This window comes from Molothrus ater, chromosome Z (assembly GCF_012460135.2).
Source record: "Molothrus ater isolate BHLD 08-10-18 breed brown headed cowbird chromosome Z, BPBGC_Mater_1.1, whole genome shotgun sequence".
In the NCBI taxonomy this organism is placed as follows: domain Eukaryota; kingdom Metazoa; phylum Chordata; class Aves; order Passeriformes; family Icteridae; genus Molothrus; species Molothrus ater.
In genome coordinates this window covers 18,715,419-18,735,117 of record NC_050511.2, presented here as the reverse complement: position 1 = coordinate 18,735,117, position 19,699 = coordinate 18,715,419, and the positions used below count along the sequence as shown (strand labels likewise).

General features: G+C 37.2%; 1 protein-coding gene across 5 annotated transcripts in view; it reads left to right on the top strand.

Annotated features, from left to right (window-relative positions):
* The window catches only part of PDE4D (phosphodiesterase 4D), a 354,668-nt gene that overhangs the window by 312,667 nt on the left and 22,302 nt on the right, over nt 1–19,699 (top strand). The window contains exon 1 of one of the 5 annotated variants that reach the window (XM_036402847.2): nt 17,221–17,573. The exons of the other annotated variants lie outside the window; for them this stretch is intronic. Coding sequence (XP_036258740.1) covers nt 17,526–17,573 — 48 coding nt within the window. The 5' untranslated portion in view covers nt 17,221–17,525. Of the gene's footprint in view, nt 1–17,220; nt 17,574–19,699 lie in introns of those variants that run through there. 5 annotated transcript variants of the gene reach the window in all.

The window sequence follows — 19,699 nt, the reverse complement described above, 5'->3', positions numbered from 1 at the left end:
GGCTAGATTTTACCGTTGTCTTTTTTCTGTTCTTGCTTCCAGCTTTGGTGTTAGGTTCATGGCACAGTGAGGAGCTTGTCTTCAAAAATTACCTTTTGTATATAAAAGCATAATTTTTTTCCAATGGTTTTTCCAAATGGGGAAGCTCAGCTGGAGTAAAATTGCCTCCCCTGTCATAGCCACTGGTTAAATTGGCCTGTTTCCAGTTAAGGGACAAGATAATATGTCATATCTACTTAACAGGATTTAAACATCGGTTATTCACTTAGGTTAGCTACTGCATTTAAAAAATAGGTGCTGGAAACATAGCACTAGAAAACAAATTTGTTGCTTTCATGACTGAATATAGGGTTTCTTATATGGCAGTCCTCTTATATAATGTCTGGCAATGCCATTGCATTCGGCTGGCTGACATTATGGTTCAATTGGGTCTTAAATTCTCAGATCTCTACAAGAAAATCTGAGGATTTGATTAGCTCTTTAGAGTGCTGCTTGTGATTAAGATTGTGATTAAAGGGCAGCTGTTAGCCAGAAACTGCTTGTTCAATGCCATGTCAGGAAAGTTTTTTATTCATTAAAGATTTCAGTTTGTACAGTGACAAAATAAAGGTGTACTGATAAGTGGCAAGCCTCAATTTTAGTTAATGCACACTTGTGTGTCTTCCCCAGTTTCATTGTACTTTATAGCAAAAGAAAAGGGCAAGAGTATTGTGGAGGTAAGAAAGGACTAGTTTTCTAGGAAAACTGCTTGCTTTCCTTCCACTGAAGCCAGACTGAAAGAATCCTAAGTCCTCTGGGCTTGAGTGCAGTTCCCTGTACACAACTTTACTTGCTCTCATGTAAAACTTCTGATGCTTCTGGAGAGCAGCAGACTTACTCTGGGATAACTGCAGTGATGAGTGAGGTGTACATATATGTATACATTAAAATATAAAAGGAGACAGCACTTTCCTTGCTGTACTGTACAGGGATGTGCTGCAGTGAGATAAAGGGTGAAACTTGCCTTCCTGCAGATGCTTTGCACCAGCCACTCTTTATCATTTATGGACACCTCCATCTTCTCAAAAACAAGTGGATGGAGTAGTGGTGCCACTTCAGCTGTGGCTGAATCTCTTCTTTACAAATCCTGATGCTTCCATAGGGGTTGTGGGGTTGCTGACAAATGAAAAAAATCATGAAACATAGTTTTTCTGCTAGGATAGTGAAATAAATGTGGTGAGTGAGGCTCAAGGCAACTGAACTGTAAGCAGCCCTTACTCCTTGTGCAGGTACATAATGGCAATCTCTGGCCTCCTCAGGCCAGGACAAGAAGGCAGTTGTGATTTCAAAACATCTTAAATCTGTGCTAGGGTCAGTCTCTTCCACATTTTTTGGGACTCTTTCCCCAAAAAGTTACCCAGCACAGGCTATCCAGTTCTGCACCAGTGGAAAGGATCCTGGAGTTCAGAGACATAACAGTTGATAGAAAGAACACTGGTAAGGCTCAAAACCAAGACAGGAGCTCACAGATTCAGTTTGTATGTTAAATTTTAGAGGAAAGATATGTTTTTGCATCTCTCATTCACTGCTTTTTGAAAGGTCCTGGGTGTAAGAGATGTGTAAAAGAGACATAATGTCTTTCAGAGGGTTGCTATTATTTAACACTTTGCAGCTTTTTAGCTGCTTCTAAGAATGCAGAGCTTCTTGGTCCCTAATAACTTGATAATTTTTTCCATAAATATAAACAAATGGTCCATGCCAACATACAAACAGACCTTTTTCTGTAGCCTCTTTAATTATAGGAAATACCACAGTATGAAAGGTTCTTTCCTTTAGTATAATGGGACAGAAAAGAAAAAGGACAAAATGTTACAGAGTAAATAACTAAGGTGTAATATGGGAAAACTACATTATTTTCAACCACCATAATAACAGATTTTAAAATTATAAAATTTTTCCAGGAATTGAATTATTTAGTTAAGATGCAGACATCACTGTGGCTTTTTTTTGTTTGTTTGTTTGTTTTGGTATATACAAAAACCATTTTTTTTCCAAAAACTCTTATTTGGAAAGGGTTTTCATGGGTATGCATATCTAATAACTTCCTCCTTAGTAATAAGGTGGTATTCATGACAACTGAAAGGTATAAGAAATATCTAAATACTTGTGACAGTATTTAAAGCCAAGAATGCTGTCACTGTATTCCTGGTAGGGTACTGCTTTAGTCAGGGTTAGACTGTAACATATGAAAAATTTAGGAAAGCAGTGGCCATCCTTTTTTTCTTTCCTAAGTCAATTTTGTGTTTCTAATAAGAGGCAGCTTCTACTATTATATGAAGTTTTGGTACAACAAATGTGGTATTTGCTGAAATTCACTTCAGACTTTGTCTCATAAAGACACTGTACTAAGAAATTGTTCTCCTGTTTCAGTTATATTTGTAGGGGTTTTGGTATCATCTGCTACAACTTTACATGTTTAGGAGACTCACCACAGGATTAAGTATATTGTAGATCGATATTTCCCAGTCTGTGATGGTTTGTTTGTTTGTTTCCTTGTTTTTAACAAAGCATATTTCAGTAGAAATTGATCCCAGTTAACTCACAACCAGTCTCCATTTGAGCTGCAAAACTGAATCTAGGCAAGCTAAGGCATGATGGAAAGTGATGCTACTCATCCAGCCTTGAAACCATGTGAGCAGGGCAGTGGTCAGCACCTGCCTCTTGAGCTTGTTCACCTCTGAGCCGGTCAGAGGTGAACCTGCCCTGTGACTGCCCTGTTATGAGCCTGGTGGGCACAACGTGCTGCCATGGGGGGCTGCTGCTTCATCTGGGTCAACAGCCAAGGGGCACACTGCTGTGCTAGGGCAAGTTCAAGTTCTGCCTGTTGTTCTCTCTGTTTGCCTGCTCCCGGTGTTGAAAAGGAGCTGCACAGACAGCAGCACCATCTCCAGTCTCCAGCAGTGGAGCAGCACTGAATCAAGCTAATGTGCCAGGCCTGATTACCAGATTCTTTAGAAACAAAATTTAAACAGCTTGATGCTTTTATTAAGTTGTAGCCCACTAATATATGGCTGATGAAAATGAGCTGGTTGAATACTTGTGTAAGATCCTACAGCAAGACAATTACATCAACTAAACCTTCCACTCAGAATTGCTGCTGGTTTATGCAAAATGAAGTCAGTGTTAATTTTATTCTGGAATAAGCAGCCAAGCCTTACAGGAAATATGCATGGTTATCTTCAACCTCCTAACCATTCCACTACATCAGTCATATTACCCAGATGTGTAAGTCCAGGAGTATTTTTTGATGCATGTAAAGATGTGCGGTTTTTAATTGAATTTGTTTACATGATTATAGGACCTTTAAAAGCAGGCGTTAATATATTTAAACCAGGCTATCTGGTTTGTGTTCAAGGCTGACTGTACAGCCTTAATGCAGTAGTTTTATCCAGGGTTACAGACAACATCACACTGCCAGCTGAGATGCTAATATTTTCATAAACATGATTTTTGTGATCCAGAATCAACTGTTATAACACAGAAGTCTTTTTCTAATGACCAAGAGTAAAATAAATAGCAATAAAGATGCTTTAGTTACCATTAAATCAAATTCTAAGAAGAGGACTCCAAACTGGGTAGGTAGAATTTTATAGTAAAATACGGTTCTCTTGTTTTATACCAATATCTGTCAATAGATTCAGAACCCCTGCACCAGCTGGTGCTTAAAAAGTTATTTCAGTTGCAGGGACTAGATATGAAGATATTTTTTCCTACTCTCTCCCAGTGTAGTGGTTTATACTGAGCATTGTAAAATATAAATGGAAGGATTATTTTATGTAGAAACAGTGACTTTTCATAATATATTGTCCCCCACTTTGGTGCTTCAAAGGGTCATCGAAATGAAGAGCAATTTTTAATAAGTGAGGATGTGATTAATGTGTACTTGCTGACATAAGGAAGCAGTTGATTGTTTTCAGAGCTGATCAGAACAAAGGAAGGATAAACATCCTAGGTTTCCTTTAGTTTATGCTCTTCAGCAGTGTTTCTACAAACTTCATCCCTGGTACATGGAAAAAGTAGTTCAATTCTAATGAGTTGAAGGCACAGTAGAGCTTAGAGTAAGAAAAAAAGAAATAGCAGGATAGTGCTCCTTCACTAATAGAGTAAAAAACAGTTTATGTAACAGAAACAAATAAAAAGCAGGCTGCTGGATTGACACTGTGGACCTGAGCATCTTCAAGTATGTTTTAATGAAAAATTGCCAAGATAGACTACAAACCAGACTTTTTTTACACGTGTAATAATGTTTTGAGTAGTTTGTGTGTTTGCTAAATTTTATTGGCACTGTGATAAGTAATGACAAATATAAGGAACATTTGAATTTGTATTTTTAATGATTTGATAACTTAAAAAAAAAATAAAATTGCTCTTTGTTTCTGTACATGATTATGTAGGTGTCCTGCTGCTAGTTTTACATGTGGTTGATGTTGTCGAGTATGTCAGCAATAGTGTGATTCTTGGCTACTGTTGGTAAGCTTTGTGACCACAATAGTGGCATGGGTGAATTTGTTACCTCCTGTACAGTGGGGACACCCTGATACCTTAAAAATTATGCATGGGTAGTATGAGAGTCTCCAACACTTTAGTTTTGGCTGTGCTTTATCCATGCACAAAAGGACTTTCTCTACAACTACACAGGAAGCAATGTTTTCAGTTTTGTAGCAGAAATGAGTGAATAAAATAATTATATTTGAAGGTTAATCATCAGCATGTTTGTAAGGATGTTTCTTTACTGAGATCTTGTTATTTGAATTAAACTGCTCACTTCTCTGACAGCATCTCAGAACCAGGGGAACCAACAGACCTTGCAAAATGCAGTGTTTATTTTGCTTTCTAAACCTGTAGTTATGAGGAATTCTTCCCTCTTAGCCTTAGCCCCCGTTCGGCTTCTGCTGCCACAGAGAACTGGAGATTAAAAGTACTTCTGCAGCCTGACCTGGATGCATTTTTTGCCTGAGATGTAACGCGTGTCGAAGCAGACCTTGTGTTTGGTGTTGCAGGGAGAGTGCTCCGATTGTTCTGCATTTCTGCCCTCTGCTGCTTGCTGATCTCCTGGGCAGAGGGTGCCGGCTCCTGCTGCTGCTGCTGCTGCTGCTGCTGCTGCTGCTGCTGCTGCTGCTGCTGCTGCTGCTGCTGCTGCTGTGAATGTTCGCCCTGCTGATCCAGGCACCAGGATAGGAACCTCCTGGGCCTGTCCTAAGCAAACAGGTCCGGGGCAAAAAGTGCAAGCCTGGCCTATGCCGTGGGCAAAGCAACAAGCAGCGATGAGGGTGTCATTTTGTAGTAAATGTAGGTGTGGTGTCTCAGCAAGAAGCCAGAAAGCGTCCTTGATGCCTTTGCAAAACTATTCTGTGTGTATGTCTGAGTCTTTCTGTTATGCACTGCTTGCAGGAAAACAGCTTTAAAAAACAAAACAAAACAAAAAAAGAAATTAAATCTGTAAGAATGCCTTTAAATTACTTATTTTTTTAGTTGCAATGGAAGTTTCAGGTGGAGAACTTATAAGCTTGTTTAGTCCTAGAGGTCTTAATGTCATGAATTTTTTGACGAATTACTGAATATCTGTTTGGTTACATAAACTTTAAAGATTGCATTTTGAAATTTGGTAGTTTCCCCCCCCCCCCCCTTTCTTATCATCGGTAAAAACTGATGTGCATCTTCTAGCTGGGATGGATTTTCTGCAGCTCTTTTTGATTGTTGCTGAAAAGGTTTCAGGATGAAGCAGTTTTTGATACTTTTGATAGTTTTGGTAGTCAGAGCTTGCCATTTCTAGCACAGCTTTCTGTACATACATTTATTTTAAAATTGCGGTAGATAAATTTTAAATACAAGATGAAAAAGTGCTCTAAAAATTTGTGCAAAAACAAATATTGGCATTTGGAAGCTAAAACATTTTTTTTTTGTGGTTAGGAATATACATCTGTAATTTGATCTTTTTTCTCAGGCCTGTGAAAGATAGATAGGTTATAGGAATGATAATACAAAATAAAACTGTGCTGTTGGGATAAAATAAATCTGCAGGAAGAAAAATTGTTTGATAACTATGTTGTGGTGTTTTGTCTTTTCAGCTAGATACTATTCCTGTGCTCATGCGTCTTTTAGATTGTATAGATGTGGTGTAAATAAAAGCATGCTGATGTACGTAGGCAGTTTTGGTTTGTTCTTGAAATTGTTATCAGAGCTTGAAAAATGTCCACATTGTAGAAAACTAAAGTTGCCTTACTGTTTAGAGGCAGAATGAGAGGACAGATGTTGAGTTTTAAATCTTATTACAACCTGTCATTTCAATAATGTGGCTAAGTAGGGAACCCTGTCTTAATTACTCTTGAGGGAAGAGTTATATGGGTTTTTTTGTTTTCTTTCTTTGTTTCCTTCTACTGTGTCTTGGCTATTGTGAAATAGCATGCTGTACACAAATCTTTGTGTTCTCCAGCATCTCTTTTCACCCCCACATCCTGCCCAGCAGTGATGTCTCACCTTTGGGTGTCGCACATAATTTTGTTGAATGGTGAGAGTCACACTGACCTGTACTGTGTCTGCTGATTGTTGCTGATGGACTCATAGGCAGCAGCACTGGAAGGGATAAGATCCATTTTGTCTTGTACTTCTTCTACCAGACTACCAGGAGTCTCTGAGAAGTCTGTTTTCAGACTTGGACAAATTGTACTGCTTTGCTTCATAATGGTCCTTTTTCTTTCATAAAATTTTCTAATCAAGACCTGGGACTTTAACTGTTATTAGGAACTTATACTAATATTTTAATATGAGGTGACTAATAGAGTGGTGCACTAGACATTAGCCAAGGCAAATCCTCATTTTCGTCAGGAAAAGTATGTGTTGTGCTTACACCAGATTGGGTTATATCGGGAATTCTCACCACTTAATGCTCAGAAAAAACAGTCTAAAAATGAGAAACACTTTGTTTTTAAAAGTGAGGATTATGATTTTTACATATGTTGCAGTAGATTAAGAAATAATTAACAATATAGTCATATCTTGTGAAGTGAGTATGAAAATTAAACATTCACTGAAGTTATCAAATATTGCATCTCATTTTGAATGGAATTTGCCTTAGATGAGACATAAACTCCTGGCTAATACAGTTACAGTTTACAGTTCTGCATGGATGAACTGCATTTATTACATGGTTTCAGGTTGTTTTCTCTGGTTTGGAGATTGAACATAAGATGGCATTGGACAGGAATGGGCAGGACTGACGTAGCAGGACATCACTCCTGTTGTCCGAGACGTCTGAACACTTTGTGTGAATTCAACTAGCTGGAGCTAGTGGGAGTCTTTATATTTATTTCATCAGGCTGGGAATGGAGCCCAAAGCTGGTTTTATTTGTCATTGTTGTCACTTTGATAAAGAGCTGATAGAATCAGCTGTTACACAGGAGCTTCTTTGGAAGACTGGAGAAAGCTTATTTAGACATGGACTGTGGGCATTTTTAATGTTCCCATCCTCGTCAGGGCAAAACTGGGCTTCTGTATGTGTGCCCATGTAATTGGATGGGCTGATGTCTTTCTACATCTACCAAGATCTTTCCAGTGTTTCGTGTGCTGCTCAGAGCTTTTTGAGCCGCTCCAAATATTGTATGTAAATGGGCAAAAAAGCAGACAAAGTTTCCCAGGTTGTTTTTTTTTTTTTTTTAACAAATGAAAATGTGAGCCAAAGATGATGATGCCATACCTATTTAGCCCTTGTTGGTTTTGTGTGATTTTAAGATGTTTTTCAAATTAGGGATGATTTTTATAGAGACATAAGAGTATCTATCTAAGAGGACTGAAATATGAAAAATGCATTGATTCCTGTTAAAATACCTAATAATAATGAAAGATTAATATAAAATCTTTTACTTGAATAATGTCTGTGCATTTTGTATCCACATTGCAAGTCCATCAGAGAATATAGCTCAATCTAATGTTGTATTTCACTTAGTGGAGCCTAATCAGTTTTCAGTATGCAATGTTACTTTCATGTTTTTTAATCTACTTTTCACTTCAAATTTTATATGAATGATGAGATTCATTAGCTTAATGTTCAGAAACGAAGATCGTTTATGGGTTATCATTGTTAAAAAGAGGTTTAATTTTAAATTAGGTTTTCTTTAAGGGTTTTCTGTGCTATGTAAGTTCATAAGTGAACTAAATTATCAAAGCTAAAGTATATTAATTTGTTATGAATATACTTTTAATGATTGTTAAGTACAAAATATTAACTGATTATAAACCATGCATAAAAGCAGTGTTAGCAAAAGGGGATTGTATGGTGTTACAGTACATAGTGGAAACTGCTAAATACAAGCCACATTGGAGTATTTTAAAAGAAGATATTGATTTAATGATCAAACTGTTTACTTGGAAATATGGATTTATTGTCAAACTGAGGTTTCTCAGGAGCAGCACTAATTCTTGTAGAAAAATTAGCATAAAAGCATTTTCTACTTTTGAACAGTCAGTCTTGAGTAACATTAAAATATTGAAAAACAACTCCTGTAGGATGACTAAACGGTTGCCTCTCACCTAAAATCCATTTCTACAATGTTAATGAGAAATGTGTACATTTATACTCATCTGTGTGACTTGAGATAGTCATGGTGCTTGCTTTGGTGTTAGATTAGCTTCACAAAAAGAAGAGAAATTCATGCAGGTTAGAGGACTCCTACAAAATTTCTACTGTTGTGATAACTGTATTGGAGACTAATAGATGTAGAGGTGATGTGAGTTGTAGCTCTCTTAGCTAAAACCTGGTGCAAAAATGGCTGTATTTGGAAGGGATTCCGGCTGTAGCCTGTGGACTCAGAGCTGGCGAGGTTTGAGCCTTGTAGCAAAAGAATGGTTCTGGGTTAATACCTCTGTCTCACAACAACCTACACTGTGGAGTAGGAAGGAGCAAAATGCTGTTGGGGATGGAGTGATGCAGGTCTGCATTCGTGGAAGAACCTCAAAATGGGACATGGTGACATGGGACAATGAGGAGTGTTCACCGCCAGGCGTGGGCGCGTCGCTTGCCCTTATCAGTACTTGGCCAACGTCTCCCAGCATGGCCTGGTGTGAACCTGCTAAGCCCTGGCTGTGTGTGAGCTCATCCGTGGCTGATGAACTGAGCACCAGGCCATGGAGCAGAGCTGGTCCACATGATGGGAATGCAGCAGCACCCAGCGTACACTATCAGCACCACGCGAGAGGCAGGGACCCTAAATGCGCTCGGTTTCTGTGTGCAGCACAAGGGACAAATCATTGTATCTATAGGCAAGGAGTAAGGAAACATACCACAAGCTGCCTCATGCAAATACTGAGACTTCTTGTAAGAGGGATTTAAATCACAGAGGTAATAAGCATGCTGTCCAGGAAACTACAGAGCTGCCTTTGGCCTGGTCATGTTATCATGTCTCCATCTCCCTCATGTGGAGCCATAAACCCAACCTCACAGTATACCCGAATGTGGGACTGGAAACCACTTGGGTTTTGTGATTACTTGCTTAATTTGACCTAGAGGCATTCAGGTGAAATGCTCTCTTACACAGAAAAATAAGCATGAAATTTTGTTTCGTTTTCCTATAAGCATGAGATAAGGGTGTAATGGATGAGACTAGTTGTTTCTCTTGTTCCAGATGAATAGATGTTCATTATTTTGTGAAGCTCTGTAGCTGTGGAGCATATTTCTAACATTTAAATGAATAATAAAATGAAAGGTATGAAGGACACTTTGAAATTAGTATTATCACTTCCTTGAAAGAACAATGATGCTATCACATGCACCTTAATAAGAAATACAACAGCCATGGTTTAATAAGAACTGGAGTGTGAACCAACAAAATTGCATGAAACAACTTGCAGTTTGCTTTCAAAATGTTGGTATCTGCAGCGTGTGATTTGTGGGCATTTGCTAAGGCATGTTTATCAGAGCTGTATTGAGCTTGTTCCAGTGTTAGTAATCACTTCATATTCCACAAATCTCTGGTTTTGTCAGTGGAATCTTTTTTTTTTTTTTTCTTCTTTCACAGCTGTACAAAGATGGATGAAAAACTCATTTCTTTTAGCATGAAATTACAACCATTCAGCAGTATTTCTGATGAACTGTTAAAGCTTGACTTTGGCAAGGTCTGCAGTAGGAACACATCATTAAAATAAGAATGCCATGTTACAGAAGTAAGATTAGTCCAGCAATACCTGTAAAAAACTGAGGTTTGTTCTTACATAGCAAACTAGCTTTCTGTATGAAATAGGAATCCTAGTAAAGCTTAGTTTGTACTGGTATAGATGTATCAGTCTTAGGATAAGTAAGCCATTGCAGCTATCTGAATTATTACACCTCTTTGCGCTTTTCCTACATATAGCTATCTGCAAAAATGCATAATGTGGGTATAAACTTCTTTCATGGCTATGCTATGGTAAATACTTACAGGGTGCTTATTTACTTGCAAGGTGCATCTACATAAAAAAAATAGAAGTAAGGTTTTCATACAGTTCTGCATTTTTAGGGTCATTGATATGTCAGTTGCCAATATTCTGTCAGAGCAATAACCACCTGAACTATTTGTTACTGATATCTGCCTCCTCAAACCTGCTGTCATAACTGCAGCTGTTGTCATACCCTGGTCGACCTTTCTCTGATCTAAATTAGCTTTTAACAGTAGCCTCTCTGTAATTTACATAGTTTTGATAGGATCATATTCAGGGGAAAATAAATACAAAGCATGATATTGTAAAAATATTAAGATTTGTTGAAATTAAACTCCATATAGCGTGAGCTGTTTTTTAGAGACTATTACATACATATGTACTCTGTAATTATGTGGAAAACTTTGAAGAGAATGATTAGTATATATTGTGTCTTAAAGGATTGACAGTGGTCCCCAAAATAAGAGTTGAAATAGGTGCTGTTTCTGTTGCCTGTGCAATTGCTCATGAGTGTCTATTGAAAATGCTGCAGCTGTAGAGAATACCTGTAAAGACCCTGCTCTGGTATGGTTGAAAATTAGTGAACCGTGTTGTGACATTTATGACCTGAAAAATGCTTCGTGTTCCTGTATGTTCATAGCTAATGCTTTTACTATCACTAGAGGGCAGTAAATACAAACACTGAATTACGTATCTTATCAGAATGTATTAACTTTTTTCTTTTTTTGTTAAATTTAAATAATAAGGGACTCTTTATTAAACACCTTAGCTCATGGGTTTTACTACATATTTCCCCTAAAGTAGTTCAAAGAAACGTTGTCATCTCAGTTTGTTTAACAACAAAAAATTCTTGTATTTTATTCATAAGAATTATATATTCCAAATAAAAATATCTGAAAAATGAAACTACACAGGCTAGTGCATAATTTTTAACAACTTTAATTCTGACAGGCCAAAAGCTTCCAAGAAACCTTTTTAAAGCAGTATAATTGTGCTGCAGTTAGCACACTTAAAACTTCCTTCAAAAGAACTGGAGATATGTTCCGCTTACAGTCATCAGTTCTCAGCCACCAGTGAAGTTCATCTCTTTTTGATATCAGCATGAGATCCAGCTTTTTCTGTGTCCCCACAGCTCACTTAGTGTGTGGCAGCTGGTTGTCACAGTTGAAACAACTTCTCATATTTGTAAAATTACTATGTTTGGGACTTTTCACTTAAATCCTACAGTTTCTCTCCTAGCCTGGATTCTTATGTGGAACCCTGAGAATTTTGGTGAAGCTGCTTGATTCAGTATAGTTTTCTTGTCTCTGGCTGTCCTGCTGCTTCCTCTAGTCCAGCTCTGGGTTTTGGCTGAGTCCATCCACATGCTCTTTCTTGCTGGATGAAATGACCATTCTTTTCTGCTGTGGTCTTCCAGCACTGAGTAGACTCTCCATTTTGTGGGGAAGCTTTGGTGGTGTACATACCAGCACAAGTCACAGATGGAGCTGGCTAAAGCTGTGAAAACAGTGCTGCATTTGTGACGAGTAGGAGCTAGATTTGACACCGGTGATTATTTCTGTTCTCTGATGTGTGAAGGTCAGTCTAAAAATCATAGAATCATAGAAATGTTTGCATTGGAAGAGATCTTAAAGATTATCTAGTTCTAACCACCTGCCACAGACCTTTTTCATGTTTTCAAAGGTTCATAAATTGGCTTATGAGATTTGTTCGGGCTATCTGTTCTTGTTTATAGTGCATAAAACCTTGAAAACTAAAACTGGTGATATGCTCAGATGTCTACTTCTTTGCTTTACTTTCTGCTGCTTACTAGACAAGATGCACTATATCCAGCACACTTGTATTCAGAATTGATTCTCAGACATCTCTCAAAATGCTCTTAGTGCAATTTCATAGTCAGTCCAAGGGGTTGCATTTGAGAGCACTGCTCTTCTCTCAAAGCTAAGTACATTTTTATATTACCCATCACTTTTCTGTAGAAGGAATGACCAAGGTGGTAAGTCTCCCATGTGACAGTTCATAAAAGCACTGCCACTGAATCAGAAAATCAGAGAATAAGGTTGAAAGTGACCCCAGTGGGTCATCTGGTCCCACCTTGTTGCTCAAATAGGACCATCCTTGAGCACTTTGCATGGGATTGAGTCCAGATGGTGCTTGAATATATCCAGTGAGAGAGAATAAACAGCCTCTCTGGCAATCTGTTCCAGTGCAGTCACCCACATAGTAAGTTTCTTCCTCATGTTCAGGGGGAACTTTCTGTGCATCAGTTTCTGCTCATTGTCTCTTGTACTATTGCTTGGCACCACTGAGAAGAGCCTGGTCCAGCCTTTTAACATCCTCTCTTCAGATACTGTATACATTGATAAGATTCCGTCTCAGACTTTTCTTCTTGAAGCTGAACATGCGCAGGTCCCTCAGCCTTTCATTGTAAAAGAGATGATCCAGCCCCCAAATCATCTTTGCTCCCCTCTTCCAGAATTGTTCCAGGAGTCCCATGTCTCTCTTGTCCTGAGGAGCCCAGAACTGGACACAGCACTCCAGGTGAGGGGCTGAGTAGAGGGGCAGGATCACCCTCTGCAACCTGCTGGCAATGTTCTTCCTACTACACCCAAGGTACCACTGACCTTCCCTATGTCATCTTGTAGTGTGTGTTGGTTTCAGCCCAGTTGGTTTGAAGCAGTTTTAGCTGCCTTTCGCTGCTTCTTGTTGCTTCTTTGGTGCTAGAGAATCAGGTCCGGTGTGCTGTGTTTTCTTATTTTCATGATTCTCCACAGCAGCTGTGGGATTGTAATTTAAATAGACTGAGGTTTTTCTTTTACTACAGAAGGTTTTCTCTGTCACATTAATAATTAATAATTAATTAATAATTATTAATAATAATTAATAATAAAATAATAATTAATAATTAATAATCACATTAGCAAGGTTTTTTTCCTACACAATGTACATAATAGAAATTAGGAAAAGATACACTAAAGCTGTGTGCACTGTTCCATTACGTGTGTTGCAAGAATAAGAGGCTTAGAGCCTCTCTTTTTATTTAGAGTCACAGAAGACACAGATTTTTGGGGGTGACAGTATCTATCACTATGAAATGCCCTGTTGTGACTTTACATACTCTTCAGGGTTCCTGCCTTCTTCAGTGTAGTTCACCTAGTCATGAACCATGTTCCTTATTGATGGTATCCTTGCAGATATTAAATTCCCTGAACTGTATGTAGTTTTCCCCTTAAATTCCCTGAACTGTAGTTTACATGAACGATGTCAACATTCTAAACAAGCAAGGCGGCTGGTGGTGACTTTCACATCCTCACAGTTTATCCCATGAAACCACTCCTTCTCCCAGTTGTTTCTGTTCTCAGGAAATTTTCACTCTGGAAATCTTCACGGTGGTCATGTAATTGCAGATCATCAATGAAGATATTTAGTACCATGAAACAGTTTCAAGTTGTGCAAAACCTTACTTAAAACAGTCCCATTAGATGAAGACAGCCTGTTTATGACCATTAGGACAGAGTCTGTAACAGATTCTTAGGCCACTCAATGTTGAGAGTGGTGCAGAATATTTTACAGTTATAAATCAAATGCTCTATGACAGTACAAGAATATAACATGTTTAAACACATAACTGATACTGACTGGCATTAATTACACTTTTATGTCTCACTCCCTTATTGAGCAAAACCAGGAATAAGTGCTTATCAGCATTTCTGCCATTATACCCAGGACTGGGTTTTCATGAAGTGATCTGAACCTACCTATCCATCCTGCTTGGGAATTTTAAGTAGCAAAAATTAACATTTTTAAAGTCTTTAAAAGTATGCTAAAACTGAACATGGCAGCTCCTGGGATCCCTGCCACCTTTTTTTATTACTTCTTTGGAGAAAGTTGTCCAGAATCATTGATTAAATAATAGCTAACATTTGCTAAGGGTGTTAAGGGACTTCATCATCTTTGAGTCTTTCAAGGTCATTGTCTTGATTCTTTCAGAACACATAACAGTGCTCATTAAAAACTTCCTTTTTTTTTTTTCTCTGAATTATTTTATTACGTACTTACTATAATTTCAAATTACACCTTTCCCATTTCCATATACTTTGATTGATTGGAACCATTGTAGAAAATGTCATTATGTCCTTCCTCCCCCATATTTTATCTTCATGGATGTATATTAGTATGAAAAACAAGAATCCCTAAATTTTGTTTTTCTTATCTTGAATTCCTCTAGGTATTTAGTTAGTGGCAGCTATTTGCCATGCATTCATCTATCCACCATAACCTCCTCTAAAGCTAGTTATCCAATGATTGTAACCTGGGAATTCAGGAGGAAAATCAACCATAGCCATTCTTATAAATAAGAGCTGGTGTGAATTTCCTGACTCTCCACATCTGAGATCATGTTGCCAAAGTCAGGAGGCATGCTTTCTAAATCAGTGAAGTCATACAATTCAATTCTATTACAGCAATCATTAATTTTATGAGGTTGAGACTATGAGTCTTGAAAAAATAATACATGTCAGTAATAAGCAGTGCGTATCAGGTGTAATTGCCTATTATCAGTATAGTTATAATATGGAGCTAGAGTGAATTGATGTAACATATATTTACATTGGAGGAAAATGGTTTTACCTGGTTTTATATCGAAGTGACCTAGCTAATAACTTGATAAACACCATTCTTCAATAAATTCCACCAACTGTTACTCAGTAATTCTTATAGATGTATCTTTGTCTCCTACGTTAGTGGGGAAGAAAAAGAAAATTGATGACTTTTTAATACATGCTCAACAGCTGGTGTAATTTACATACCAGCCATTTTAAATAGTTCTTATCTGAATCAAGTTCTTTTGGGAACAATTCTTTGGGAAGAGTTGTTAATATTTCATGAGGAAGCAGCCTTTAGTAGCAAAGTTAGAAAAAAATATTTAAGACTTGACTTTCTCGTGTCTTCTCATACAACCTATTGCAACCAAAACCCACATGCTTCATTCCTAAAGTAGCCAAAAGTTAATTTACCATTTTCTAAGTCATGCTTGAAATTGTTTCCTGAAGAAAGGCATCATTTTTCCACTTCTGTGTTGATGCTGGGTAGGTGGCAGCAGTGCTCTCTTGTGCATGATAGGAAGACAATGAAACACAGATGTAGAGAAGCTCTATATTCAGCATTACGAAGCTGAGCAGGAACAATCAGGAGAAATATTTTCTAAAAGATTCTTTTGACGTCTTTAATATCTTGCTGAGTGTCTAGTAACCCCAGGTCTGTTTTCAAAACTTAATTGTTTTATAAACATCTAGCTTCATCAATCCAGACCAAGTATAACTGTGCATATTAAAATGTGCCAGAAATGTTTTTTATTATCTATTTTAAGGCAAACAGTATGCCTTCCACAAGAAAATACTTTAAGTACTGATGATCTGTTGATTGTATCCAGTTGTCCTACTGCTCTAGGTTTCTCTGCTGTAAGGGAGAGATTTGTTTATATAATATTTTGCCCTATTGATCTTTACAGGTTCAATTCTTTTTGAAGCACTTAGTGTTGCTGACTACTTCAGCCAAAACCTCTCTTATGACCATTCTCAGTCAGCATCTTCCAGTGAATCAGCAGTGTGGGATTAGGCTGAACACTGCACCTCATTCAGCTTGTTCTTAGGCATTTGCCCATTGTCACTCTTTCTTTCTTTTGACACAACAAAGACTGAAATTTGCTGCAGTAGTGCATGTGCCTTGCACAGAGTGAAGCAAGATAATCAGAGAACCATAGAATGGCTTGGGTTGGAAGGGACTTTAAAGATCATCTAGCTCCAACCCCCCCTGCCGTGGGCATAATGTATTCCTCCTTTCAAGTTTTGGTCTCTGAGTGGCAGATGGTGGGATCTTTTATTTAACGCTTGAGTCAGCTCACTGACATACTCCACTTTCAATCAATCCCTTCTTTTTTTCAATGATGTATAGCTGTAATTGATTATAATAATCTGCTGAGGCAGAAAGAGCAGAAGTTGAATAAATACAGTGAGAATTTGAGGACTCTTATTATCTCACTTACATCTCCATGGAAGCTTAACATTTACTGGGAACTGTAAGACACATGACTTGCTTTTGCTTAATAGTAACTGCATTTACCTTTTTAAATAAAAAAGCATTAGCAGTCTGGCCCAATAGTCTGAGGTGGATAACTTTTTAATGTAGATGACATAAAAGCCAAAAAAATTCATGGTTAAAGTACATCATAAACTACTCAAGAAATGAGACAGATCTATTTATGTTGGGTTTCTTTCACATAAAAAACACCTCAAACTATATTTTTCTTCCATATGAAAAAGTAATCCCACTAGGCGATCTAGACAGATGTATGCACATTACTAATTTTGACTGCTTGGATGGCGTGTCCATTGAAAACGGGTTAATGCTGCTGAAGTGATGAGACTTTAGCCCAATTATTTTTGAATGGCATGTGAATGCTGCAGGCAGGGATGCCATTAGAAAAGGGCATTTGCTGTCAGGGAGGGGGAAAAAAAAGGAAGAGAAAAGAAGAAAAGAAGAAGTATCCCATGCCCAGGAGAGTCCCCAGAATCAGCCAATGAGAAATTACGGTACATCATGATACCAGCCCTGTGGATTTATATCTTTTAGGATGACACACTATTGGCTGCTAGTATGGCTCTATGGGAGGGATCGCTGCCACTGTCTGTGGCTTCCTCTTCAGGTCCTTATTTGGTAGCTGTTGATAGAGCAAGTCTTTGAGCAGCTGAGCATCTTGACATACATTATTCATTAAATCCTGGTGTTCAGGAAATATGCATATCCCTAGCTCTTCAGAAATTTCTTCAGCTTGTACAAAATGTGTCTTCAACGTTGCCTCTGAATGCTTGGAGTTTCACAAATGGCATTTATACAATCGGAAGACCACAGGGTTGGATTTCACTTCAGTATGCCTCCTGAACACACAGTCACTGAGAACCTGAAGACCAGCAAAAAGAATTAGGAGAGGAAAGACGGAATCTTTATTCTTGGAAGTCTTTTGCAGTGTCAGATAGCAAAGAACTGATAGCTTAGATTGGTAGTATAGAAAAAAATCGAAAATGCCTGAGGCAAACTATTTACTCTCAGTTTCTTGGGGCTACATAAAGGTAGGATTTTGTTTTACCTTTTAAGAACTTTGATTTATGGTGCATGATTGCATGATCACTGAATAGTGTGAGGATTTTTGGGTGATATGATTATGAATAATTTGAAGTGAAAAATCAGACAACAAGCCTTTGTTCAGCAAGAAGAATGAACTGCACAGTATAGTCTTAGAAACTGTGTTGGGACTTTTAAAATAATATTACTTCAGTGAATGATTAGACCAAGTCTAAAGCCAAAGAAATTCAGAACAATTTTATGTTCTTTCAGAAAAAGGTTGCTACAAAACTGTATTTCTAGCCACTAAAAGGTTTTAAAAAACTCCAAATACCAAAAACAGAGATACTATACAATAGAAGAGAGCATGAGTTAAGAAGCTGAGGATAATAGGTGGATGCATGACTCATACTGGTTTTAATAGCTGAAGAAAGGTGAAATTATGAACACTGTGTTTCAACAGCATTTTTGGTAGCCTCTGTGAGTGTGACAGCTTATTGATTAAAACCTTGGAAATTGCCATCTTTTAATCCTGATCTATATTGTTACATGGGGCAGTGTGAACTAGCTTGAAATAGCAATACTGCTAGAAAATGGAATTAAATAAGATTTATCTCTTTTATGGAAAAGTTTTGCATCAAGGAGTTAAATCAGTATGCCTGTCAATGCACAGAACTGAAATCCACTTAATAGAAAAGAACATCTGAGCTTTGGTTTATCCCTAAAAAATTATTTTTGTACTTAAGAAAAATGCTGCTGCTTGTATACTTTTATAATTGTTATCGAGTGTGTAAAAAAAAAATATTATCCTCTGCTTGACATACCATACATGTGCAAATAATCCTGCTTTAAAGAAATTCTGATTTCTCCTGAACTAAATAAAGCATATGTTGAATTAAATGACTAAGAATAGCACAAGCATTATATTTGCACAATTGAATTTCTTTTATTAATACCTACTTTTACAATAGATGTATGTCTTTTAAAATAGAAGTGTCTATTTCTAAATAGAAATGTCTTTTAAAATAGCTTGGTTATGTCAAATTATGAGTATTTTCAGCTAATGCTGAATTGTTACAATATATTATCAAGGATTTTGATCAGTCATCTGTGAAGAAATTCATCCCATTATTCTAGCTAGGTAAATTACTTTCTTGTTTGCCAAAGCAATAAGATGAAATTACTTTGCATTTCAGCTAAAAATAATTTATTGTAATTTACTAGAAAGTATTTCCTGCATTTCTAGGCTGTTGTCATGTTCCTCTTGCTAAATCAGAAAAATTCAATCACCAATTTAAAAGAAATTAAAGTTCACTCTTACTGTTTAGCCTTTAGAATTCATAGACTTTTTTTTCTAATTGAAATTTAGCAGAGACAGTGGTGTAATTGAGTACACATGGGGAAAAAATGTTCTTTGTATAGAGAGTGTCCTATACTGTCTACAGACAATGATTTTAGTTAGGAAGCTAAGTCGTCCGTGAGCACAATTTTATTACAGCGCTTTTTGAGAGAAAAAAATGTGACAAGAAGCAAAGACATTCTGTTTTTTGTGACATTCCAAGCAATTATGGATTAATAATTGCAATAAATTCAGAATTTATGAGATTCTGAAGATTGAAATACCTTATTCCCATATTGTAGTACATTATAAGATGTATCTTATTGTTTGTAATATAAGATATAAGACTGTATATGTTTCTATCCCTTATTATGTACATATTTCTGTGTGCTTCAGGCTGTACTTTATCTCCTGTGAATTACATTTTGGAAAATAGGAATGCTTACCCTTGGTTTTTGTTGAGTATCTTTTACTGAAAAATATGAGCACTACTATCATAAGGACAGCCTTAGAGATATCTGCCTTTCTGTAGCTTATTATAAATACCAGTGCCTGTCCTTGATACTAATTAAACCCATGGGCTTTCAACACAAACCTTTAGCTATTAAGAATGCTGTTAATGTATCCAGAATGCTGCTAAAAATCAAAGATGGTTTTGCATCGATAAGCACTACAGACAGAAGCCTTATGTTAATTTGTAAGGCTGACTTATTTAAAATTCCTCGTTATATTGCAGAATACAAGCTCTTCAAATCTAGTAATATAGTTTATTCATTTTGAGATACAAGCATATTT